We start from the raw sequence: 27,437 nt of genomic DNA, 5'->3' as shown, positions 1-27,437 counted from the left end.
CCTTTGTCAAGTGGAGAGACGGGGTCATGGGACAAGATAAATCCTGATTGGTCTGAATATGACTAATCTGGAGCAAGCTCTCTGAAGAAGAGGTCAGGGTCCTGAGTCCCGGGGGGGGGGGGGGGGGGGGGGGGTGGAGTGTAGAACAGGAGGAGGCCAAAGGAGGCAAACCCCCAGGCTGCCAGGAAAACGGCTCAGGCCAAGAACAGCAGGAGGCAGAGTTCTCCATGCAGCAGACAGTCTTGCAGGAAAGAATGTTAGAACAGATGAAGAATGAGTAGACCAGCCAAAACTGGAAGAAACTGGCTGTCAGAAAGCCAGAGTGCATCAAGTCACAGCTTGGACCAGGGACCTGAAGTTACAGTCATCACTTTTACAGAGTTCTGACTGCCTGGGATAGGCTCTAGGAGGAAAATGCCAAGCATATGTTAGGCACACTGTATAAGCAGGGAGGGACGAGGGGAAGCCATTTCCATGGTCTATTCCTGGAGTGAACCTCCAGAGGCCCCTTGGACATTCAGGTACCATCTGTGCTGCTCATCAGCTGATAATGTGGACTGCCCATTCTAAGCTCGCTCTGACCTCCAGCATCATGTCCTCACACAACCTTAGTAAACACCTACAACGTGCAGAGCACTGAGAACCAGGACCAGTACCATAGCCTTCTCCTACAGGAAGCTCACTACAAGTGCACATATGAGGGCAGATGTTCAGTGTGAGTAACAAAACATCCAGCTGATAAGGGCCAAACACCACAAACTTTCAGGAAAGTAGCTGGTAGTTTAAAGAGCAACAGTAAGTCTGAGCCCTCCAAAGCCTCCTCCTCACCTCTCACAACGTTCATTCTCCAGTCCTACAAAGGAGCCATGGGGTTACTCACTGGAAGGCAAGGGCCTGATGAGCAAGTTCAACCGCTGTATCCAAAGCTGAGTTGGTGCTGTATTCAAACTTCACCCAAGTTAGATATACTTTTTCCTGAACTAAACCGTGTGTCATTAGAGCCAGGAGTTGTACAGTGTGACCACTCCCTGAGTTTGGGGTTATCTCTGCCCCCATCAAGTCAATGTTAGGTCTTTTCCCTTAAACCCAGAGCTCAAGGGCACCGGTGAAGCCACCTGATAAAGTCCCACCTCGGCCACCACCAGGCCCTGGAGCCTCCTCTTTGTGGTCATATTTACCTAGGTTCTCCAAGAAAGCATGGACTCAGGGGGAGGGAGAGCACAAGTTTGGGGTGAGGGGTCCAAGTGAGGGGTGCACCAGCTTAAGGAGCACAGATAGGAAGAACATGGACAAGAGGGATGCACTAAGCTACAGGGAGCACTGACTGGAGAGAGCACAGGCTGGAAAGCATAAGCTGTGGCCTCACAGATTTGGGGAGAGCACAGGCCAGGGCAACACAAGCTGGGGGAAGGGTAGGTGAGAAGCATCAAAGCTTGGACAAAGGAAGGTGGCAGCTTCTCAGCCCCCAAAGCAGAGGACAGAGGCACAGGGCTCATTTATCTAGACTCCTGGGACAGGCTGCAGCTAGCACCCAGGGGTGGGAGCAGGGTCTGCTGGCCACATCTGCCCTCCTTCTAACCCCATCCAGTGTCGGAGGAGTGAGCAGGCCAGGGCAGCACACCTGCGAGATGTCTTTTCTCCCACTCAAGCTTCCAGCACCCTCTGTCACCTACTCTGGCTACAAGCTCATGAATGGCCAATAACTGGAAGCCTTGAGAATGTGTCCCGACCTGCACTGTACTCTTGGACTTGGCGTGACCAATTGCAAGCCCACCCTCCTTCATTCAAGGAGCACATATTAAAGTGTCTACCATTGTACCTAGCCAGGCTAGGCTCTGGGGATAGGGCCGGCAATGCAAGGGGCCAGGCTGACCTGCAGTTCTTCAGGAGCTGTGGCCCATAGTTCTGCTCCCTAAGGTTGGGGAGACTGTCGGAAACTAAAACACTCGCCTGTGGAAGGGGATCCATGCCTGCCCTTTGCCAAGTTTGGGAGAACCGTCTAGCCCTTTGCTGTGCTTGGGGGTGAACACCTGACTCCCTGCACATCACAAGGCCTGACCAAGGGAAAGGCTCCAGGAGCTGAGGAACCCAGTACCTGCCCCAGACTCCCTCCCGCCAGCGGCCACTAGAGGTGACTGCAGCAACCCCGCCCCTGGGCTAGGTGGGGCGGGAACTGCGAAAGTCCTGGGGCCTGGTGTGGTCCAGGTGGGCTCAGCCCAGGTACCCTCTGTGCGCCTAGGTGGGTGCAGACCCCCCGGGCAGCCGCTGCGCTGAGTGGCTCCGCCCCGAACTGTCACGGACAGCGCAGGCAGGCGGAGGGTGCACCCCGGAGGCTGACGTAGTCGAAGACATCTGCGGAGCCCAAAGTCGGCCCTGGCCCGCCAGTGACCACGGCCCTCAGGGCGCCACCCCCGGCCCCGCCCCAGGCGTCCCCGCGCCACCGTTTGGCGACACTGCGGCAGGCGGCGGGCGCGTTGCCATGGCGGCCAGGCGCGCGTAGCTGGCGGTGCCCAGCTCAACCCGTCAGGCACAGAAGCGGCGGCCAGCTTGGAGGGGATCTACCGGAGAAAGGACCCGCCGGAGAGGGGATCTGATCCAGAGGAAGCCTGCTGGGGAGGGGATCCCTGACCGGAGCGTGGTCCAGGGCCGGAGTTCCAACCTGCGCGCAGGCCCTGCTGAGCGCCAAGATGCAGGCCATGGACCCAACCTCTCGGGGCTTCTACGAGGAAGATGGCAAGGACCTGGACTTCTACGATTTCGAGCCGCTCCCCACCCTGCCGGAGGATGAGGTGAGATGGTCCCAGAAGCCCGCCTGCCCCTGAGGAGGGGTGGGGAAGAGGAGTGGGGAGAACACAGCTCTCCAGCAGCGTAGATTCTGGCCCCTACATAGATTCTGGCCCCTCGGGTAGCACCCGACTGCTAAGGGTTCCTGTCCTCAGCCCCACCCGCCACAGAACAGCTGGAATGCTGTACGGGACAGCAATGGGACTGTCCCTGCAAAAGTTGGCTGCTGCAAGGGTGGGTTTCTGGTTTTAATCCTTGGACAAATTGGGGGCTGGGGATCCTGGCAGTTTGGGACAATAGGTACACTCCTGACCTCCTCAGCTGGCCTAGAGCTAAAGCAAATGAGCTTGGGAATGAGGAAGGAGACCCCCTTCCGAGGGTTTCCTGCTCTGGGGAACCTCCATCCCCCAAGTCCCCTGAGAGCTTCTAGTCCAAAACTGGCTTGGGCTACACAGATCCCCTCCTGGTTGGGAGAACCTAGGTGCCCCGCCCCCAGGTTCCCAGATGATGGTCATGCACAAACTCCATGTCTTGGAAAGACATGGCAAGCAGCCCCCCAAGACGCTCCCAGGGGCACCTTGACCTCCCTCAAGAACCTTTGGGGGAGATCCTTCCAAGCCAGGACCTTTGGGAAGACCTTTCCAAGCCAGGCTCTGGAATCTGGAGTCCCCGTGGAAGAATCCACCATTCTTTAGCCCCTTGAAGACACTGGTGCTAGAGACCCTCCATCTGTCTTTGCAGCTGGCCTAGCCATCTGATGAGTGAAAGTTGGCTAGAACCCTCCTGAAGCATAAGCCTGGGGTCTGCAGCACCAGGCCCTGGCAGCTCTTCCATTCATTCCCCTTCCTGGAGGAGTGAGCTCTGGAAGGATAAAAAGCCATTGCTCCTGCCTGCCCCACCTCCAGGGCCCTCCGAGTAGTGCTGCCCCCCCCCCCCTGAAGTGGCCTGGATTTGGTGCAATTGAAGGCTGCAGAGAGGAGAGGCCCGGGAATAAATAAACCTTTGGACATCTCCCTGGCTTTGATGGGAAAAAAAAGGGTGCCCTCAGCACCACAGCCTTCAGAAACTGCTGGAGGACAGGACGTGTTCTAGGGTATCTGTGGGAGCCTCAGCTCTCGGTCAGCACCAGAAGCAGATCTGACAACCCCTCCTGTACCTTTTTGTATCAGCCACTGAGCTTGGAGGGCTTATTCTGTGCCTGGCATCTGAAGCAGTGATACTAACAACACCTAGGTATTAACAGCACCTAGGTCCACAGGTTGAAGGTGAGCCTTGCACCCAGAGTGTGATCTGTCTACCATGCCCTGACACCTTCTGTACTAGGAATGTCCTCAGTCCCTCTGTGTTGGAGAGTTTCCATATACACAGTGTGTGAGATCTCTATCCTCTGACCTCGGGGAGTCCTTTGTGTGAACTGGAATTCCCCCCTTTCAGTGGCATTCAATAGGAAGTTCAGGTGAGTCCCTTACCTGAGGAAGAGAGTGCTACTTTTCTTCCTATAACACAGGAGAGGGCTGGTAATGGAGCTCAGTTGTAGCATGCTTACCTAGCATATACGAACGAGGCTTGGGATTCAACACCCAGTGCCGTAAGAAAACTGAATAACAAAAACTTATTCTTTAAAATAGGAGAAGAGTCTTCGGGGACTGGCCTTGAGCCAACACAGTCCTTCGTCTAAGAATACAGCTGAGATCTAGATTTCATGCTTCCTGCAGTCAGCTCAGTCCCCATTAAGGTTTTTAAATTCACATCGAGGTCACATGACTCTACCTGGCACGGCCCTCTTTATCTGGTTGCATTTGAAAGCTGTCCAGAGGGAAGCAAAGAGTTAGGCTGCCACTCATCCTGAAGCTCACTCAGGGCTAGAGAATCCCTTGGGGTCATGTGTGACCCAAGCCAGCCTTGCAGGTGAGGTGAGGCCAGATCCAGGACACATACAATACAGACTATATAGGACATCAGATTCTCTCTACTACCGCTAAGAAACTGAATCCAGTAGAGCCTCCAGGGGCCCCTGAATATCTCTGCCCTGCCATGACCCAAAGAAAATCCAAATGACTTGGGAACATGCTGTCTAACCTCTTGATAACTGTTAGAGTGCTAAACATGCTCACTGAAAGCCTTACCATGACTCCCAGAGATGATACGCTGGACAGTGGTATGTATGTGCAGGCCCCTCCCTCCGTGGTGAAAGTGGGAAATGCCTGTCCAAGATCATCTTGGCATTTTCTTGTAATGAAGAGACCAGTGCCTACATCCCAGCAATTTCTCCAGAGAAACATGGCATAGGAACAAGTCATTTGCCTATGAGAAAAACCTACTGAACACTTAGAGCTCACTGTGAATGGACCAACATGTCCCACTACGTTGTGGAGGCTGAAGCCATGCTCTGTCCCTGGCTTCATAGAAGACCCTGGCTGCACACTAAAGTTGTTCTGACCAAGAGCTATGCAAGGTGGAAGAGATGGCCTTCCTAGGATTCAACACGGAACTTCAGCCTTTCTGGACATGGAAAGTGGAATCAGAAACAAACCAGTAAGACAGGATCTAGGCAGAACCATAGCTGCCAGAAAGGCAGGCATACACTAAGTGGCTGTGGTTGAGGGCCCAGTAGTGCTGGTCAAGAGGTAGGTGATATCATTGGTCTTCAGGAATGCAGAACAGTACAGGTTTGGCGATGAAGATGACAACATTGAGTGTCAGCGGAGAGTTCTCACTGTTTCCAAGCCAACCAAATGCCTCCCAGAACCTTCTGGTGCTGGGCTGGCCTTGGGGACTGAAAATGAACAGGGACCCACAGCAAAAATTCTACTATTAGAAAGGGGTTTTCCCCACCATGCCATTAGAGCCCATAGAATATGTTTCCAAACAGGCTCTGAGCAGAAGGCAGCCTAAAACCAGAAAAGAACCCTGAGCCAGCAGGGTGGGCACTTGGGGGCAGACACAGCCCACAGAACACCTTGCAAGCTCCTGCCTCCCTGTTGAGGTTTGGCTGCTCACAAGCTGAGGCTGCCAACAAACGCTGCCAGCATCAATTCGAGTTTTATGTTGGCAGGTCCTGTTATGATAAGCTGAAAAGTTAATTGGTTATAAATGTACTTGAAATGTGCACAATGACCCCTGAAGTCCCTGTAACCCAGCTCCGAGTCTGTCTAGGGGAAGGGGAGCTCATGAGTGCATATACGCCCTTAAGCAGGGCACTCTGAGGTAACCAGATAAGAGCTCTGGAGCTCAGGGATCAGCTAAAGTGTCTCTTCCTGGAGCATATTCCCCAACCCCCAGGGTCTCATCCCTTCCGGTCAAGATGAGGTTAAGTCTACATCAGCATACTGCAAGCAGAGGATTGAGCTTCCTGCCTGCAGGGAAATTACATAGGTGACCCCCACCCCACACTATTAAGTGCCACCCTGATAAAGATGGTGAGGGGCAGGCTGGACTGTGAAGGAACTTCTCACCCACCGAGGACCTGGGCCTATATAGGGCAAATAGAGCCACTGAGTTGGCTGGAGATCAGGCCATCAGCTGATCTCCATGGCAAGAGCTGTAGGAGCCTGTGAGGCCTGGAGCTTGCAATGCCCAGGTCTGCATGAGACCCTTCGTGTGCTTGGCATGGGAACGCCATACAGACCCACATCTACACGAGTCAGCTCACCACGCTCACAGCAGATCGCCTCCGCGATGGCCCCTGGACATGATACTTTGTGGAGCCAAAGTCAGAGCCCTGCAGCAGGCTGAGCATATTTCACTGGGGACTGAGCTGTGTGGCAGAGACTGGCTACCATATCTCCAGGCAGCACCTTAAAGACGCTAATGAAGACACACAAGGCAGACTCCTTTCCACGGGGCGAGCAGGGGGAGGGAGAGGAACCAAGAGGAATTATTGGAATTGGAATAGAGGGGGGCATAGACTGAGGTTGGGTGGCTGGTGAGTGACATCTGAGTCCCTCCTGGTCTGTCATCCTTGTCCCTGGCCCGTTAGCCAAAACTTTCCCCTGCCCCTCTCCAGTGGCATAGATTTGGGCAAAAGATAGTCCTTTCTCATGCCTGGCAAGGCTGGAGCAGCTGTAGGTCCTAAAGGCAGGTGACTCTGGGGTCTAGAATTCAGGCCTGGGGTCCCTCAGCTCTTAGTGTGGAGCAGCACAGACAGGATCTGCAGCCATGTAAATAGACTCTGACCGGAGGGTGGCATGTGTGAAAGGACGATAATCCTGGCATTGAAGAAGGCCTCGGCCACAGCCGGAAGCAATGACTCAGGGCCCAGGGGGTTCATCCCAGAATCATACAAATGACCCTGGGTTCCTGCTTTCCCAAGTTATCTACCCCTACCACAAATGGACCCTGAGGGACGCAGGTCTTCAGCTGCTCTCAGGTCTGACCAAGGCTCCCCCCGCCCCCCCTCCCCCGCCCTTCCCACTTTCAGGAGCATCTTCCTAACAGACCTAAGTAGGAGGCAGTGATGTAGGCTGCAGGATGGCCAAGCAGCATGTCTGGCAGGGTTGCCTTCTGCTGGCGGCACATCCTGTCATGGCTGTGAGCAGGCAGGCCTGCTGGCCAGCATGAGCAGCAGCAGTGGGGTGCCGGCAGGCCCTGCCGTGGGACTGAGACTGACTCAGACTCATATCGTGAGCTGGCTTCGTTTCTCCTACATGGCTCAGCCCCACGGGGTCTACAAGGTTGTGTACTACCTCACACATGTGTCTGTGTAGGCTTGCATGAATATGTATGGATAAGCATGTTGCCCTGTATTGTACACTGTGCAGGCACATTCCTGGGTGAAGGTGTGGAGGGGTGGTGTACACACGTGTATGCAGTGTATGTGTGTGCCTCTCCAGCCATGTCCAGTGGGCATCCCTGGGAGCTTGGGTTCTCCTGAGGGCTAAGGGGTCCTTGGTACTACAAAGAAACCACAGGCTTGAGCCCTGGTTAGAAAATCAGCTTAACCGTCAGGGAGCTTCTGTCACAGGAGTAGAAGGTCTGGGGATGAGACCTCACCAAGCCCCACCTTGAGCTCCAAGAATGACCCCAGGGATGAGACCTCACCAAGCCCCACCTTGAGCTCCAAGAATGAAAGGGCCTGTGGATATGCAGGGTCTAACACCCACACAGAACCTAAAGGCTCAGGCCAGCAGCTTGAGACTCCTGCTCTTGATTTCATCCATTTGCCTGGTTGCTTGGTTGTTTGGTTGTTTGAATCACTCTGCCGTCTCATCTGTGATCTGTGATCTGTGATCATGGGGATGCCTTACAATGTCAGCTACAGGCAGACACCCGTAAGAACTATCATTTGCCTGTACTTGAGCAGCCCGTGTCCTGGGGTCACGGCCACAGCTGGAGAAGGCAAGGCTCTGCCTCTTCTTCACCACCCCACTCCCCCCTGATAAGGGGTATCCACATCCTTTGCCCACACCAGCCCCCAGCCCAGCTCCTGAAGAAACTCCCACCCACTCTCGGAAGTGGGTAGTACACAGACGCATGAACTCAGGAGATGACAGGGACTTGACAGCAGCCAGGCAGGAGGCTTGCAGTCTAAGATGTTTGATATAAAAGAGTTCAGGTGTGTGTGAGCATGCGTGGGCAACTGTGGCTGTGCTTGTCCGTGTGTATAGCAGCGTGTATCATTATATGGAAGTGTTTTTGCTAAGTGTGAGTGTGCATATGTGAAGACAAGTATTAGTGAATGTGTGTGCCTGTTCTGGGCAGCACACTGGTGGTTTCACCAAATGCTCCATGGCTGTGACAGTCAAGGAACAGCAGAATGACTGTGTCTGAAAAGGGCCTGGCTTAAAACCCTTTTCCTGACTAAGTGAAGTACCACCATGACTCATCTGCTTCCCTAAAGCATTATGCTCAGCATGGAGTACTAGGTCCTTCCTGGGGCAGCCCTCTGTGGACTTACACCAAGCCTGTCTTGGCAGGAAAACGTGTCTCTGGCTGACATCCTCTCCCTGCGGGACAGAGGTCTCAGTGAGCAGGAGGCCTGGGCTGTATGCCTAGAATGCAGCCTGTCCATGCGGAGTGTCGCCCACGCAGCCATCTTCCAGACCCTGTGCATCACACCTGACACCCTGGCATTCAACACCAGTGGAAACGTGTGCTTCATGGAGCAGCTCAGTGGTGAGGAGAAGAGGGGAACATGGTAGGGGTGGGGGATACCCAGTGCAACACAGAGGAGGTACCTTGAGGCTGGGTGTGAGCACCAAGCAGCTGAGGCCCTAAGGGAGGGACCAAGCCCTGGGTTTTCTTGGGAATCTGATAGGATCCTCTGTTCCAGGCAGCACAGAGGAGGAAAGGCAGGCTAGATGTTGAGTTTGGGTGGCCCCTGTAAGCCCCACCAGCCTAAGATTGCCATACACTCCCTCAGGGAGCCAGAGAAGTGCTAAGCCATTATTCTGAGCTCTATTCAGGCCTTCCTCAGAAGAGGATGCCTGGGTCACTGCCTGCCTTAGGCTGGCACTCCTGGCCTGCAGGAAGATGATGCAGGGGCCTGAAGATGAGACTTTTCTGGCCAGGTAGACTGGCCACCCCTGAGGCCCCTTCCAGGGTAAGTTTGGTTCTCTCAAATTAGGAGGCCGGTGTTCCTTTTTCAGGAATCCAAACAAATTCCTTTTCTCCTTCCACTTTGGACCTTTTATGGCTCAAGCATAGTGTATTATTGCCTTGGATGCCCTTCCTTAGGGGCATCAGCCTGAGCAAAGGGGAAGAGGCTCCAGGGGATGCAGCCTTCTCCTGGCTGTCCCAGGAGGCCTCCAAGGTCTGAGCTCCAGTAGGTGGGGTTCTCTCTTCAACAAAGGATAAAATCAGAATGCCTTCTCTTTTCTTCTCCAAGATGACCCCGAGGGTGCCTTTGTACCCCCAGAGTTTGACCTGACAGGAAACACTTTTGAGGTAAGCACTAGTAAGTGGTGACTCTCCAAGCTTTGCCCTCTTCATCTTTGGGGTGACCTTTATTACGGTAGTCCTGTGGCCTTAGTGTAGTAGGTTACCCCAGTGAGGTGCTGCCTTTGGGGCCCCTTCTTTCATCCTTAGTGGCTACTGGAAGACATGTGGGTGTTCGGGAGCCGTGACCTCAGACATCTATGTCAGGGTTGGTACTGAGTTCACTTATTGCAGTGTCAAATCAGATGGCCTCTGAGTCTTACCAGTGACTTGTGGGAGGAGCCAGAAAAGGCTATGGGTGTTCACCACCTTTAAGAAATGCCTCTGGGGGCTGGAGAGATGGCTCAATGGTTAAAAGCACTTGCTGCTCTTGCAGAGGACCCAAGTTTGGTTCCCAGCACCCACATAGTGGCTAACACCCTCTTTAACTCCAGTCCCAGGGGATCAGATGCCTGCAGATGTTCACTGTGGGAAAGAGTTTGCTTTATTTTGTTTGAGATGGGGTCTGGCTATATTGCTCAGATGTCTTAGTTAGGATTGCTATTGCTGTGATGAAACACCATGACCAAAGCAACTTGAGAAGGAAAGGGCTTATTTAGCTTACACGTCCACATCATAGTCCATCGTTGAAAGAAGTCAGGACAGGAATGCAAATGAGGCAGGAACCTGGAGACAGAAGCTGATGCAGAGACCATGGAGGGGTACTACTTACTGGCTTGTATATCATGGCTTGCTCAGCCTGCTTTCTTACAGAACCGAGGCCCATCATCCCAAAGTGGCACCACCCACAATGGGCTGGGCTCTTCCCCATCAACCACTAATGAAGAAACTGCCCTACAGTGGGAACTTATGGAGGCATTTTCTCAATTAAGGTTCCCTTCTTTCAGATAACACTAGCTTGCCTCAAGTTGATATAAAACTAACCAGCACACCAGGCTAGTTTATAACTCCTAGATTCAAGTGATCCTTCTGCCTCAGCCTTTCAAATGCAGGAGTGACAGATGCGGCACCACACCGGCCCAGTTTCTCAGCAACAACACAGTCACAGTGACCAGCGCTCCTTCCATTGTTGATGTATTCTGCATCCTTAACAGACTTCCTGACCTGGAACTCAAACAGAAGTTCACTGACATTCTCCACCAGAAATTTCAAAGTTCTAGTCTTCACATTGAGTCCATCAGGAGCTGGTTTCCTCAGCTTCACTAAATTGTGATTGACAAACCAAACGTGTGTGTTTTCAGTGTACAAGGTGATATTCCAATATACGTTGATGCTTAGAATGACCCATCAGACTAGTTAACGTGGCGTTCGGGTTTTTTTCACCCAGTATGAGATAGAAAGCATTTCATCTTTTTCTGTGGATGGATGGCCATTTTCCCAACTCTGTTTGTTGGCTAGCTGTGGTACACATGCAGCTGCCATCCACTGGGTTTTTACTTTCAGTTTTCGGTTCCTTGGTTAATTTTATCCACTTTAATATCGAAACATCTTGCTACTATTCCTAGCAACTTCGAGGTTCTTTTCATTTTTTTCCTCTTGATCAAATCAGTGTTTCTTACTGTTTCCTCCAGGGACAAAGCTTATTTCCGGTCCAATCCTCCGCAAGTGCAGCATCTAGTGATTAGACTCTAGTCTATGGTGGATGTGCACAGATCACCCATCCTGTCTTGGGGAACTGGTTACCCTGATCTAACCATATAGATGGCACTGGCCTTAGCCACATGAGTTCCTATCTGTTCTGAGCTTATCAAGGTTTACCATGAATGCATATTTCATATTGTGAAATATTTCTTTTGTCCCCTTGAAATGATCATGTAATTTCCTTCATTGAGACGTTATGTGTACATTTTTGTGTCCGAATAGTATCATCCTTTCCCACTTAGGAAAGCCCAGTCTGGCTATCTCTCCTAGGCACTGTTGATTCTGAATATGCGTCTTATGGGTCTTCTGGGATTTTGATGGGCAGCTGGTACTTTTCCAGCCTACAAATGTTTCTGACCAGCACGGGTTTCAGGATTGCTCTGGGCTTGCCTCTTCGCTCTGTTTGTACGAGAATGGTATTATCTATGCCTTGGAAGTCTGAGAAGTCTCATTGAAAAGGACATTGGCTTCCTTTGTGAATGATTTCTAACGATCATCAATTTTTAATGGTTATAGCATTGGCTTTGTTTGTGCTACAAAAGTTTTTTTTGTTTTGTTTTGTTTTGTTTTTGGGGGGCGGGGGTTGGTTTTTAAACTACAGCAAAAGAGAACACATTCCTAATGAACTGCTGGTGATGCCCTTTTGCATCTTTGTGCTGTCTGCAAATTTCCTGTTTCCATGTGCTGCTGGACCATTCTTCAATTTCTCTTTCTTTCTGCTGTCGGTCTAACCAGAGGCTGTTTACCTTGTTAGTTCTTTCAGAGTGCCCTCTGCATCCCCTGGTTCTGGTTCTCTCTTTTCTTTTGTTTGCTTTGAGTTCAGTGGCTGTTTCTTCACTTCAGAGGGAAACTCGGCTCGTCCACGTTCATCTTCTTTATTTCTGGCTGTGACTCTCCCTCAGCATGTGAGCTTTGTCATATCATGTTTGCTTTTTTTTTTTTCTTTCTACTTCAGTACAAGAGTTATTCGGGTTGGGTTTCCTTTTTAGGAAGACATATACACAGAAGGCACACATGTAACCCACGACTTTTCAAAAGCTGAGATCTCTGCAACCGGTATCCAGAGTCATCACAATGAGAAACTAACACCCCCACGGTGACTGTCCAACCACACGGAACAGAGATGTTGATCTCATCCTGGTCTCCTGCTTCCTGTGGCTAGACTCAGCAGGGCTGGTGAGAACTGTCAGCAGAGTGTAGCCACTGGAAAGCATCCTTTCTCTATAATCCTTTCTTATTTCTGAACACACTTTTTAATGCATCTTTGTCTTTTGCCTTTGACTTTCTGGCTCAGACAGGCTGTGGCTGAAGCAATGGTCCCGGCACACCTACTTGAGAGTGTGTACAGGCTTCCTTTGTTCTGTGAATCCTTGTGTTCCTTGGTTGGGATGCAGCCATTTCCATGTAGCTCAGGCTCATTCATCCATCTGTCTGGGTCTTCTGTGGCACCCATTCTGATTTTATTTATTGACTTACTTAGTTACCCCAGTAATCATCAAAATGCATTGAAATCTGCTTCTCAGGACAGGTGGATGGGGCTCTTCCTGTAAGGGCGGTGTGTTCCCATGGTTACAGAGCAAGTGACCACTGAACCTGAGAGGACCCCGAAGAGGGGTTCCCCTGGGGGCTTAGCCTTGTGGGGAGGGGATTTCCTATGGGTTCCTATAGAACACCAGTGTGGTTAGCCAGGGTGGAAACAAGAGCCTGGAGGATGTATGTCAGAGAGGGGCCCCAGGTCTCTGAGCTTCTTCAGTTCCCTGGATGACCAGTGACTTCCTAATGTTCTACACACGGAACAGTTGGCCCTTCCTACCTTACCCTTATTATGGAGAGGCTCTGCATGTACTGGGAAGTGTTCCCATGTCCACCCTGGGACATATGGCCCTAGCATGAGTCAAGATGTCCAGGGTTTCTATTCTGCCTCAGATTAGCTTTACTCTGGAACCTTTTGCTGGAGCCTGCCAGAAGTCCTAAGCAGTTTTAGGTGATACAGTGACAGAAACACAGGGCCCAAGTGTGTGTCCTAGACAGCCTCACTCTGGCTTAGGTACACCCTCTCTGGAACCTTCTAGCACCAGCTGCTCCCTGTGCTCTTCCTCTCTGGCTTTTTGAGATCTGCCACTATGGACAGCCTTGGGTCTTTGGACTATTTCCTGAATGGTCTCACTTTGGACAGAGGTTGGATGTTGTGACCAGGCTGGTCACCTGATCACCCATGCCACCTGCTGCCCCAGCAACAATAGCTCCACCCCACCTTCAGTATTGTTTAATCCACCCAGACCCTCCTCCTTTCTCCACCTGACCTGGGCTTCTTTTCACTACAGAACTGTCCCACTTGCCATTCTCCACGATCTCCCGACAAAGGACAGACATTAGGGAGCATCTCCCCCAATGCCCCCCCCACATCCAGGTATCCACCTTGGACCCTCTGTGTTCCAAACACCATCTAGCCACCCCTTTTGATCCTCTCCTTTTCTGCTACTGAGACCAACTCCCCAACACATGCTCTAGAATCTCCCGGGCTTGTTTTGACCAGTCTTCTCAGAACTGAGTATGGTCAACCCCCTTGTCCAATACCCCCACAGGCTGCCTAGCTTCCAAAAGTTAACAATCGCCCAGCCTCTGCGCTGTCTCCTTCTCCACATTCAAAGGCCCTTTTTTTGCCCTTGTCACTCTGATGGGCTCCTGTGGTACCAGCCAGGATGGCTCAGTCCTGTCACCTGTCACTTGCTTGAGACCACAATCCACATGGAGGCCCATGATGATGGGAGACTATGAGTCGGGGACCTGTGATCGAAGCTGAGATGAAACAGGAATCCTGGTTTTCATCAAGAGGCTGGAGGCCTCTGCAAGCAGGTAGACTTCAGGCTACAGACTTCAGGATGAGTTCAAGGGGAACAAGGAGCTGGGGAGGTGGCAGGGTGGCGAGTGAGCACCCGTTTGAAAGATAAGAAAGCCGATACTCACTGGACAGGAGAGGCAGGTCTACAGTCCCCTCTCCTCACCCGTATTCCCTTCACAGAATGGAACGGACGGACCGATAAGGGCTGGAAAGGCAATGTTGGTCAGGGCACTCAGGCTCCCAGCACTGGCTGAGAGTGCAGCAGACAATGGCCCTGAGCAGAGTGCACACAGCATGGGCTGAATCCAGAGCAGGAGCACATGAGACCTGGGCCTGAAAGAACAAAAGACTCCCAATGTAGGAAACCAGCATACAGCCCAAAATAAATGAAGTCCTTTGTATCAACAGTTTCAAGGTAGAAATGTAACTTAAGTGTGTCATTTGTAATAGCAACAAAACCACAGGAACCCAGCAATTACGACAGCAGGATTTCTAAGAAATAGAAAAATAAAGTAAATCAACATAATGAACATACATTGAGACATCTCATTGTCCCCTTAAATATAGATGGTTATTTGTGAATTAAAAGTTAAAAAATAAATGAATAAATAAATATTCTGACTACACATCATGATTTCATTTTGTGCACAGATTAAAAGGGGAGCTAGTCCTTCCTGAATAGCATTGACTTCTACACACACACACACACACACACACACACACACACACACACACACACACCCAGGGGAGACCTTCCACACTCCTGGTATCCCAGTCTTGTACAGAGCCCGCCCTCACTCTCCTGTGCACAGATAGAGCAATGCCAACTTTCAAACCAAAGAAAACTCTTCTTTCCTCCTGCTCACTTCCTGTTTGTGAGAGCAGGATTTCTATACCTTGGGCAGCAGGCCCAGGCAGCATGCTGACCACAGGAACGGCAGACCTGCTGGGAAAGCGGTCACATGCAGGGCAGGTACTAACACTCCTTCGTACCACAGGCTCACATCTACTCCCTGGGGGCCACACTGAAGGCTGCCCTGGAGTACGTGGCAGAACCAGAGCTGGAACCCAGGCTGAGCCCAGACCTGGAGGGACTGCTGAGCCAGATGCAGGCAGAGGACCCCAGGGACCGGCCAGACCTGGAGGTAAGCTCCCAACTAAACATGCACACTGCATGGACACACAGACAGCACAGACCCTGTAACCACACTGGGGTTCCTTGGCTAGAATACGGAGGCACTGTATTCTGTTGAAACAGAGGCCGGTTTCTGCTTTACGTTTTGTAATAAAAGCTTTTGGGGACAAAACAGTCTTCTTTTTTCTGCCAGGATGTATGCCTTGCTTTTTTTTTTTTTTTTTTTTTTCCAAATGTACCAGAAAGTGCATGTGGGAACAGGTGGCCTGAGCTAGGAGTGATGGGTTCCATCCCAGAACTGGGCAGTTGGGTGGGTCTCAGGAGGAGAGGCCTCCTTCTTGGTGAGCTGCACACCTGAGAGGCACCCTGGCACCTGCAGAGCATCATAGCCCTGTGCGAGGAGAAGATGCAGCCTGCATCCTCATGCCGCCTGTGCCGTAGTCTCTCAGCCATCGGAAGAAGGGTGCTCTCCATTGAGTCCTTCGGAGCATTCCAGGGTAAGTGCCACCACCTATGCATGCTACACATGGATACATGGATACGTATACATTCATACATGTGCACAGGAACACATATACATCAACACAACCACCCACAGAAGTATGCACATACAGAAACACGAACTCTTCCTCATGTTCACATGTTCTCATACACCATATAAACACCACACTCACAGTCACACACTTGTTCAAATCCAGCACATGTGTATCCCATGCAAACAGGCTCACATGTTTATACCATTGCATACATAAATATACAAATGCCTATTTATGGGCTGGAGAGATGGCTCAGAGGTTAAGAGCACTGACTGCTCCTCCAGAGGTCCTGAGTTCAATTCCCAGCAACCACATGGTGGCTCACAACCATCTTTAATGAGATCTGGTGCCCTCTTCTGGCCTGCAGACATACAGGCAGACAGAACACTGTATACATACATACATACATACATACATAAACATACATAAATGCCTATTTATACTACATACTACATTGTAAGTGTGCCCACTAGTCTACACATCCACATTCAAGTACACACCACATACATGTACACATGTGCATGCTGTGCACACACTGGCATTTTCAATTTCAGCCTTAGTGACTCCAGCCAGCCTTGTCTGGTGCACTTACCTCACCACATGCAAAGCTGTTGCTGTGTATCTGGAACTTATCACACATAGTCTCAGGACCATGCTGGCCTCCACAACCAGAGGGTCCCCCCTGACAAGGAAGCAGCAGTGTTTTTTTATAATACCGCAGCCCAAGTGACTGCCAGCATCACCCCAGCAACAGCAGAGGGTAACTTCTGAGTACAGAGTCACAGACAAAATAGCGAGTCAAACAGGCAGCAGAGTCGCTGTGGCAGGTATGCAAAACTTTGTGCCTCAGTGTGTGTGTGCGCGGGCGTGCGTGCGTGTGTGCGCACGCGCGCGCGCACACAAGACTGTGTGCTATAGCATGTGTGCAAGACCATGCTGCACGCTGTGTGTATGGAAGACTGTGTGCCCCATGCCTGCCACCAGATTCCATTTCTCCCCTTAGGGAGTGGCTTGTGTAATCACAATAGAAAAATGAGAACTTTGGGATAAAGCAATTAGACAGGCAAGGGCTGATCCCCTGGGAAGCTCAGCCAAGAGGGAGACCCAGAAGCCTCCATCCAGAGGCTCTAATTGGCTGAGTTATGTGACTGTAGATCCTGAGAACCTCTGGAGCCTATGCTAAGGGGAGGAGTGGGAATCTGGGGGATACAGGACAGGTAAGCCTGCCCTGTGAGACTCTGGAGAGGGTTCTGTGGTAATGAGTGGGACAGAGTCAGGGGTGGCTCTTGGAGTACCACTCCAGCACAGACTCCTGATCCAAACTGACCTGCAGTAACCACATCCTGCCTCTGTTCAGACCTCAGCGAGAACACATGGAGAGGAAAACCTGCTCCAAGAAATGTGGGACCCAAGAAGGTGCCAGGAGACCTCAGCACTGATCCAGAGGCACTGTCTTCACCAAGGGGCCTACTCCAGCCTCCTGCCTCCAAAGACGCAGAGCAGGAGGCTGGTCATGGTCCCAGAGCCCCCTCTCCCAAACCACTGCTATCAGCCCCCATGAGAAATGGTGAGAGGCCAGGACAGGAAGGGCTGGCCAACCTTGTCCTGGATGCCAGGTGCCCCCTGGGCGAGCTGGACAGAGACATCCTCAGGCGAAGCCGGCTGAAAAAAGCTCAGACATTTCCCAGGCTACTTCAGGAAAGCACCGAGGCCAGCACCCTCTGCCTGTCACTGACCAGCTCAAGAAACCAGCTGACCATATCGGAGTTCTTCCCCCCAGACCCCAGGAAGCTCTTCCTGGAGGGGAAAAATGGCCTTTCTGGCTTCAAGGCACAGTCCAAAAGCAGACTTTGGCCAGAGCAGGAGCCTGGAGTCCAGCTGGGTAAGGCACCAGGTGCAGGCCGCAGTCCGCACAGGAGTCCAGGAGCCTCAGGACCATGGGAGGCTTCATCTCCTAGCCAGGGACCTGTAGAGTACACACCTTTGCCCTGCCCTGTAGACCCTGGAGATTCAGACCAGGAAGGCCAAATATCTCGGAGTGAAGAGGGGATTCCAGGAGGATCTGGACAGCTGGAAAGTGCAGCCAAAGCACAGGTATGTGAAGTAGGAGGGGGTCAAAGGCTGCTTCTCCTTAGCCTTAATGTGCAGCTCACAGGGGACCTGCCCCGCCCTGCCCTGCCTTCACTCTTGACCAACAATTGTGTCTTTTGGACTCCATATTTTTGAAGAGAACTCCAAATGCAAATTGGGGGAAGGTCTGGATGTCACCCCCAGGCATGGGTCCCCAGGTCAGAACCCTCCCTGTGGCCTTTCCAGATGTGCCAGTTTACCTCTGGACAGCCTAGAAAGCACCAGCTTCCTCAGCCCGCATCCACCCAGGTATAGGTGCATCCCCATGGTTCATTATCTTCCCCAACTGAAGTAGACAGCTCCTAGTGATGCTGCTTCAGGAGCCCAATCACTTCCCAAGTCTTACCTCAGACTAGGTTCCATGTATGAGCTTCATACTTCACAATGGATGAAATCCTAGTGCATGGGTCTGCAGGCCGGATCCGGACCACAGCACTGAGTGTGTTTCCCCCTTGGCTATTCAATGGGTTCCTCAAAGCTCTGTGTACCCATGTGTTTCTCAGAGTGAGGACACCTGAGCCAGTGGCCCAGTACACATTTGTCTATCAAGAACCATCAGCCCTATTTCCCACCAGGCTTTGTTGCCCTAAAGGATAGAGTGTAAGGCAGGTAATTCTGTGGTGTACGTTATCACGTGTACACTGACAAGAGCTTGAAGAATTCCCCTGCAAGTGTGGTCACTTAAAGAGATGTCTGGGGTAGGCATGGTGATGTGGATGATCTATGTTGTCTGGGCCTGTGATACTCGCATATACTCAGCCACCATCTCAGGATTTCTCCACAGGGTACAGCCGCCTTACAACATCATCTTCTAGATGGATAAACCGAGACTTGGGTAGCTGGGTAGCCTGTGGTAGCACTGCTAAGGGGAAGAGTTGAAGTCTCTGGCTTGCAACAGAACAGAGCAGACCAGTAAGCCTGGCTTTCACCTTGGCCATCTGGTCCCCCTGCCTCAGAGAGAGTAGGCCCAGGACCCTCCAAACCTCAGACTCCTTTATAGGGATGGCCCAGAGCTGGAGCCCTCCACCTTAGTTTCAAGGCTTGTTCCCCAGGATATAGGGCACCACCAAAAGCAGAACAAATGAGCTGGTAAGCAGAGAGCCACAAGACTCAACTGTCTAATATATCAACCCTTCCTGTGCAAAGAGCCAGTGGATAGCATCTCAGGTGAAGGCGACGGCTAATGTGTGTACTTCTATGATGACCTTGTTCCCAGACCTTCAGGTGGTCTCCACAGGCAGGAGCTGTCTTGTAGGCTCCATTAGTTCTTTTCACTTGAAGATGTGTTAATAGACACATAATCACAAAATTTACCATCTTAACCACCTCTAAGTGCATGGCCCAGTGTATTAAGGACACTCACATGTCACTATCTCCAGAGAAGCCTTTCTCAACCTGTGTGTCGTGACCCCTTGGGGGAGTCAAATGACCCTTTCACAGGGGTCACCTAAGACCATCAGAAAACACAGATTTTACATTACGATTCATAACAGTAGCAAAATTACAGTTATGCAGTAACAAGTAAAATAACTTTATGGTTGGGGGTCACCACAACCTGAGGAACTTCATGAAAGGCTTGCAGCATTAGGAGGGTTGAGAACCACTGCTCTCGAGGTTTTTCATTTTCTACACCTGAGCTCTGCCTTCAGCAAACACTGACTCCCCTCCATCCCTCTCCACAGCCTCACCACTTTCTATACTTTACACATACAACCTCATGTGTGAAATCAAATGCTTCTGTTCTGTTGTCATTCCCCATAATGTCCTCAAGATCCATCAATACTCAAACTGCAGCATTTCCTCCTCCTCCTCCTTCCTTCTTCTTCCTCCTTCCTTCCTCCTCCTCTTTTTTCTTCTTGTCTTATGGTGCTCAAACGGTCCTGGAACTCACCATGGAGCCAAGAATGAGCTTGGATTCTTGGTCCCCCTGCCTCCACTTCTCAAATGCTGGGATTACATGTGCCACCACACCCAGCTCCTGAACGTTCTACTGCTCTGGGCCGTGCCCTTAGTGCTGCAAGCCGCAAAAATATACAAAGCAGGATCTCAGCTGATTATGACAAAGCTAATACCTGGAAGAAGCCAAGGGCCTTCCAGATGTCAAGCTGAGGCTCAAGGAGCCTTGGCGATATTGGCTTTTGATTATCAGTTGTTTTCTGCTACGAGTTTCTTGTGTGCTATTGTAGCTTTTCCATCATTTATTGGGCACCACTTCCCCTCTACTGAAGGAATATTTAGATAACCTTGTGCGCTGACAGCTATGTTCAGCCAGAACCCCAGTTCAAGCCTCCCTGTAATTATCGTCATTGGCAACATCCGGCCAGGTCCATCCCCAGATGGAGGAAAATACCTTATCAGAGACACCTCTCTACTCTCTAAGAACAGACTTAAGCATCCAGACTACCTGTTTGAGAAGACCTGGCGGATGTGCCAATTAAGCTTAACTTCCTCCTATCCCAAATCTTACCTCTAGTTCCAGATCTCCCTTTAACTATCACCAGAGGCATCTAGCTGTACACGAGTTGCCTAGCAACCGAGCACACCTTCCCCCACCCTGCAGAAAAGCAGCAGATAGCTTGGACAGATAGGAGCCACAGGAAAAAAGAAGACAGTTTTATTTTTTCCCATTGACCTAGCAACTTATAGATTCTTAACATTTTCTACCAATCACATTTAAGATTATAGTTGAGCACATAAGATCCCTCTTCTTAGATATTATCCAAATTTAGCCTTTAGTTAATTCATTAGTCACTTCCCTTTTGGGTTGCAAATGATAATTAACAATTACTGCCCCTCTATGTGATTCTTATCACCCCTCTCTGTTGACCCTGGAAACCTGGTGGTCACTGCCTGAGGGAAATTCTTACCTGCCTTTATGACCCCATAGAATTCAAGCCTGGTGACCTTGCTTGACCAGAGGATTGATTGCTATTGTGTGGGTTTATAACTGGATTCCTGAGAGACTTGGGAGGAATGTAGAGACCTAGAACGGAAAGGAATAAGGAGGATTTTGACCAGAGAGAACCTGTAGACGAGATGGAAGATGAGGAAGAGTCAGATGGGGATGTACTAGCTGGGTAAGAACAAGATGAAAAGGACTTAGATGAGGCAGAATTAAGACCAGAGAATTAAGATAGAACTTAGAGGGAGCAGTAGATAAATACAGAGAGAAATCAGGCAAGAAAGGAGCTAGGCACGAGAACAGAACTGAAGCTGTGTAAATAAGGATGTTATGCCAGAGGAATTAAAGCAAGTGGACTATAGAGCTCCGTGTGCTGAGATTCTATTTCCCAAAAATAGTCCTCGCTGTTCGTAGTTCTCTCTCCTGAGCCCCTGGGATGTATAATGTTAAGGCTGGTCCCTCTAATATTATACAAGACCTTAGAAATAGTTAAAACATTAAGTTTTATGCTATGTATTTTAAAACACACACACACACACACACACTGGGAAGTAAAACTCTTCCTTTTAAAGCTTGAGCAATACTATAATATTCTGTCCCATGAATGGACCACATTTCTTCTTTCTTTTTTTCCCCCTTTGGTTTTTTCAGATAGGGTTTCTCTGTGTAGCTTTGTGCCTGTCCTGGAACTCACTCTGTAGACCAGGCTGGCCTCAGACTCACATAGATCCGCCTGGCTCTGCCTCCCTAGTGCTGAGATTAAAGGCATGTGCCACCACCGCCCGGCTCTTCTTTCTTTTCTTTCTTTTTTTTTTTTAACATTTATTGTAATTGATGGGTATGGACATTTTGCCTGCATGTATGACTATGAGCTATTGTGTAGGTGCTGGGAATTGAAAGGTCCTCTACAAGAGCATCAAGTGATCTTAACCACTGAGCCACCTCTCCAGCTCCTGGACCACATGTCTTCATCCATTCATCCATCCATGGATATTTGAGCTGCTTTCCCCTTTTTGGATCTGGTGAATGGTGCTGCCTTGAACCTGGGTAGACAACTGTCCACTCCAGTTTCCTTTCAGGTCTCAGGGATAACCCCAAAGTGGAACTGTTGGACCTTAGAGTGATTCCCTGTACTCTGGCTAAGGAACTGCCATCTTTTCCCACGGCAGCTGAACTATTCCATGGCTGAGGGCTCCAGTTTCTCCCGGCACTCACCCACACTCGTTTTGAATTTGGAGAACTTCTCCAGTTCCTTGCATAGGGGATGCTGCATGTGGAAACTGAATCACTACTCACCTGTCACCCTCCGTGGAAACCCTTCCGTGGCACCAAGTGGACTGAGTGTTCTTATGTGACCGTCTCTTCCACAGAGCCTCTCCCTGCAGGACCTTCTGTCTAAACTAGGCCGGCCCTTCAGGGAGTACGAGCTGTGGGCCCTGTGCCTCTCCTGCCTTAGCACTCTGCAGACACATACGGAGCACCCAGGTGATGAGTCACCCTGCTCTGCCTGAGCCCTGGGCCCAAAGGCTGGGGAGGGAGAGAGGGGAGTAGCAAAATCAGTGCTGTGACCTAGAGGTGGTGGCTCAGTTTAATCCAGCAACATACCCTAGGGGAAGCACCTGTTAGCACAAAAGGGGACCGTGGAGACAATTGCCTAAAATGTAGTTCTAAAGCTAATAACTCCCTCCCCCAGGAGTGAGGGAAGGGCTCAGGATGTTACACTAGTTTGTGACCCTGCATGTTCAACCCTGCTGAATATAAAAATGGACAGTTCATCTGTGCTCTCAAAATGCCATGGGCAGTAATGGAGGTAGCATCTGAGGGGACCAGGCTGCCACCCTCAGAGAAATACTGTCCAGAGATAATATGCTGTTAAGCCATGAGTCTGAAGAATTTGAAGAGCCCAACCTCCTTCACCCAGGCATTCCCAGGGGCAGAGCGGTGTGGACCGTGTCCCCAGTCATCCTCCTGTTTATTCTTAACTTGTTAAGGATGATATGCCCCAACAGTGTTCTCAGGAAGCCTGTTAGGATGGAAGGCCCTCCAGTGCCTGCCCAGTCTTGGCAGGTCTCTCTGAGAGCTCTGTGTGCCCGAGTCCCCTGATGCTGGTGAGGGAGCTGCCCACATGCAATTGCATCCTAGATCTGCTCTGTTGCAGCCCGCCTGTGCCTGGACAACGTGCTGGTGGCTGAGGACGGGACTGTGTTCTTCGGGCCACCCCCTGCCAATGGTACACACGAGTCATTGGGTTGGGGGGGAGGGGGGGGACTAGAGCTGCCTGCCAAGGTGGGAAGGAAAACCAAACTGTGGTTGCTCTTCTAGGCTCCTACAACTCACTCTTCCTGGCTCCCGAGGTGTCTGAAGAGAAATTGGTGACAGAGAAGGTAAGCGAATCACCTCTCGCACCATCGGCGCCCTTTGCTCAGTTGGCCCAAACGCGGCACCCACCTCACGTCTGGGGCTGCTGTGGCGACATTCACTGCAGTCCTCTGGGATGGGTCCAAGGAATGCCCTGGGACCCTGGGCGGGACACACTCCTATCCCTAGGGCCTAGACCCCGCTGCCACTAACAGGCTAATAGGCTTTTATAAACTTTGAATGAAATTAAATTACGCTCAGAACCTGGTGCAAACCGCCACCCTGGAGACCAGATTAGCTGATCCTCCTGGCTTTGGCTCAGCTGGTACTGGGCCAGGCAGGGACCAGGTCTCTTGAGGAGACGCGGGGAAGGACAATGTAGAGGGCGGAGCCTTGAGGAGGCAGGGCGGAAAGGTTTTGGGGAACGAGTGAGGGAGCAGGGTGGTACCGGAGAGGACAGAGCAAGCACAGTGGTTTTCAACCTCACGTGTTGGACCCTGCTGCTAGAGAAATAGGCCCTGGGAAACTCTGCAGAGGCAAACAGAGAGAGCCTTCTCGAGACCAGGCTTTCTAGCCAGAGGGCCCGGAAAGAGACGCCCTGCCTGCCTGTGCCTTCTGCTTATGCAATGCACAAGGAGCCCTCTGGCCGGCTGAGACCGAGAGCTACAGAGGTGCGTTGGCCTTGACTGCTGATGCTGAGGATCCACCCACGACAGCTGCAGGGGAGCCAGAACCATAGACATTTGGACAAGAAAAAGAAATGAGACCAAAAAATTGAACATGCCTGAGGAGCTTGCCCTAGAAAATCAAGCATTCGTGTCATCAGAATTCTGGAAGGAAAGAAAGCGGTGGGTGAGGCAGAAGAGTAATCATGTAATGAATGAAAAACATCCAATTATGGCAAAACACGTAAGCCTACACATTCAAGAAACGGGAAAGAAAAAGGAGATAAACTTGAAGGAACCAAACGCCAGGTTATAGTAAAACCTCTGAAAGCTGCAATCAAAAGAGGAAAGAGAAACAGTTTATCTATGTGCAGGGGAAACGGTTCAAATGGCAGCGAGTTCTTTCTGGATGACCTTTCACCTGGAGTCTTCTGTTTTGCAAAAGACCTTTTTTTTTTTTTTGGTTTTTGGTGCCTGTCCTGGAACTCACTCTGTAGACCAGGCTGGCCTTGAACTCACAGAGATCCACCTGCCTCTGGCTCCCGAGTGCTGGAATTAAAGGGGTGCACCACCACCACCCGGCTCAAAAGACCTTTGTATCAAGATGCTCTCAGGAAAAAAAAAAAAAACTAAAAATGTATCATAGGTAGTAATCGTGCTGTACTTCTTTTTTCAGGTTTTTCAAGACAGGGTTTCTCAGTGTAACTTTGGTGCCTGTCCTGGAACTCGCTCTGTAGACTAGGCTTGCCTCGAACTCACAGAGATCTACCTGCCTCTGCCTACTGAGTGCTGGGATTAAAGGTATGTGCCACCACTGCTGGGCTCGTGCTGTACTTCTAAGCAGCATAAAGACTGGGCTGGCAAGATGGTTCAGCACTTGCTGAACAAGCCTAACAGTGCCAATTCAAGCCCCAGAACTCAGGGACTCTGGAGAAAACTGACAGCAGAGTTGTCCTCTGACTTCCATCCACACACTGTGGCAGGCACTCGTCCACACACGCCATCAACACACACAATAATAATAAAGTGGGTTTTTGTTTGTTTGTAAGTATAAAGACTGGGTTGACGAGATGGCTCAGTGGTTCAGAGAGTGTGCTGCTCTTGCAGAGAGAGTATCAGAGTTCTATTCCCAGCAGCCCCAGAAGTGGCTTGTCCTTTAACTCCAGTTCCAGGGCATTTGATAACCTCTTCTGGCTTCATCAGGCACTGTATTTATGTGGGCAAACACACCTTCACACACACACACACACACACACACACACACACACACACACAATATTAAAATAAAAGCACAAAAACTATAGCTGAAGAAATAAGACTGTAGACGGCACTGTTTATGTAGAATCCTAAGGAATCTACTATTAAAACAAAAAGCCCTCCTAAAACTTAGAAGTGAGTTTTGCAAGGTCACAGGATACAAGATAAATATTCAAAGGTAGTTATAGGGGTGGAAAAATGGCTCAGCAGTTGAGAGCACTAGCAGTCCTTGCAAAAGACCCAGACTTAATTCCCAGCATTCAAATGGCAGCTCACAACCACCTGTAACTCCAATTCCAGGGAATCCAGTGCTCTCTTCTGGCCTTAGGAGGTATTAGACATTCATGTGGTATACATACATACATACATACATGCAGGCAAAACACTCATACACATCAAATTAAAAATAAATATTTTAAATGTCAAAAAAGGCTTAATTTTTTAACTTTTGTAAACACTGAACTGGCAATTTCCCAATCACATGGCTTCAGTTGGCTGTGGACTTGGCTCTTGGGCTGTCTGTAACCTGAGTGTCTGGAATATCCCAACTATTCATTAGTGAGCCCATGGAAGCTAGAGGTTGGCTGTGTAAGAGTATTTGAATCATGGGAACTATAAATGTCATACATTGTGGCTCAACTACTGTTTGGTTTATTAGCCAGACTATTATGGTTTGAATGTGAAGTGTCTTCCACAAACTGGTGTGTTAAAACACTTGTCCCAGGTGGTGCTGTTTGGAGAGGTCCTTGAAACTTTCAGGGGTGGAGTCTGGCTGGGGGAAGTAAGTCAGGGGTGGAGTCTGGCTAGGGGAAGTAAGTCAGGGGTGGAGGCTAGCGGGAGGAAGTAAGTCGCTGGAGACAGGTCCTCAGGGCTGTCCATACTTTTTCCTGGCCACTATAATACGACTGTTTTGTCCCACATTACCACCTCAGCCATGGCGGACTAACACCTCTGCAGGCGTGAGCTTAAATAAACACCTTCTCCTTTAAGTTGTGTATGTCAAGTACTTATTTTATCATAGTAACTTTAAAAAACAAAACAAACAAACGAAAAACTGGTGCAGGCTGGAGAGATGCCTCAGGTTAAGAGCACCGGCTACTCTTCTAGCGCCCTAGGTTCAATTCCCAGCACCCACATGGCAGTCCACAGCCATCTGTAACTCTAGTCCCAGGAGATCTGACATCTCCTTCTGGCCTCTGGGGGCCCTGCACTCTCATGGTGCACAGGCAAAAACAACAAAATCCGCCGGGCGGTGGTGGCGCACGCCTGTAATCCCAGCACTCGGGAGGCAGAGCCAGGCGGATCTCTGTGGGTTCGAGGTCAGCCTGGGCTACCAAGTGAGTTCCAGGAAAGGCGCAAAGCTACACAGAGAAACCCTGTCTCGAAAAACCAAAAAAAAAAAAAAACAAAAACAAAAACAAAAACAAAAACAACAACAAAATCCATTCACATAAAGTTTTGAAAGTTAACATAACACTGGTGCCAGAGAATGTGAGAAGTGTGGCTCTGACTGTCTGGGAAAGTCGTTCTAATGCCTTGGGAATGGTTTGTGGACATTTGGAAACATTGAATGAAGCAGACTAGAGAAGCCCTAGAAAGCTGTAAGCAGAGCTCAAAGGGTAATTCTGGTGAAAGCTCCACACCCTAGCAGGACAGAGGTAGTGTGCCTTTTATCCCAGCATTCTGGAGGCAGAGGCAGGTGGATCTCTGAGTTCCAGGCCAGCCTGGTCTACAGAGCGCGTTCCAGGACATCCAGAGCTACACAGAGAAACCCTGTATGGAAAAAGCAAAAAAAAAAAAGAGAGAGAGAGAAGGAAGGGGGAGGTGGCGGGGAGAAGGAAGTTAGTTTAAAATGCTGATGAAATGCAACCAGAAAAGGCTGGGTGCATATGGTTTCAAGGGGGAAGAAGACTTTACAGGGAATTGGACTGGAAGCCACTTGTGTTCCATTCTGGCAAATCACTTCGGCAAGAGAGTGAATTGAAAAGTAATGGACTAATTACTTCTGTGGGGGAAATTTCAAGACACCACTAGCTTAGATTGTGGCAATGACTCTTGCTGACTGATTTTACCTAGAATTTACAGTGAGAATTGGGATCAAAAAGTACAGTGGAAAGGATTGAGACACTTGCAATTTGCCCCTAGTAGAAGCTTCTGGAAAGATGGGGCCAAGGAAAGAGATTGCCGAACAAATTACAACCATTAAAAAGAAGACAAACACTGAAGCTGGGACAATGGGGACATGCCTGGAGGGAATCTCAGGAATGGCGGGACTCCTCCCACTCGGACCAATTGTAAAGGCTTTTGTAAG

The 27,437-nt window shown here is 50.3% G+C and overlaps 1 protein-coding gene across 1 annotated transcript in view; it reads left to right on the top strand.

Annotated features, from left to right (window-relative positions):
- The first annotated feature begins 2,687 nt into the window (after positions 1-2,687).
- Positions 2,688-27,437, top strand: part of Kndc1 (kinase non-catalytic C-lobe domain containing 1) — a 46,815-nt gene continuing 22,065 nt past the window's right edge. Inside the window, exons 1-9 of the mRNA XM_059250202.1 lie at positions 2,688-2,789; positions 8,700-8,898; positions 9,611-9,669; positions 15,142-15,288; positions 15,658-15,775; positions 17,172-17,908; positions 22,217-22,331; positions 23,005-23,076; positions 23,169-23,230. Of these exons, the coding sequence (XP_059106185.1) occupies positions 2,688-2,789; positions 8,700-8,898; positions 9,611-9,669; positions 15,142-15,288; positions 15,658-15,775; positions 17,172-17,908; positions 22,217-22,331; positions 23,005-23,076; positions 23,169-23,230 (1,611 nt within the window). The remainder of the gene's footprint in view (positions 2,790-8,699; positions 8,899-9,610; positions 9,670-15,141; positions 15,289-15,657; positions 15,776-17,171; positions 17,909-22,216; positions 22,332-23,004; positions 23,077-23,168; positions 23,231-27,437) is intronic.

This window comes from Peromyscus eremicus, chromosome 1, assembly GCF_949786415.1.
Source record: "Peromyscus eremicus chromosome 1, PerEre_H2_v1, whole genome shotgun sequence".
In the NCBI taxonomy this organism is placed as follows: Eukaryota; Metazoa; Chordata; class Mammalia; order Rodentia; family Cricetidae; genus Peromyscus; species Peromyscus eremicus.
The sequence above is the reverse complement of the archived record's forward strand: the minus strand, read 5'-3'. Positions and strand labels throughout refer to the sequence as shown.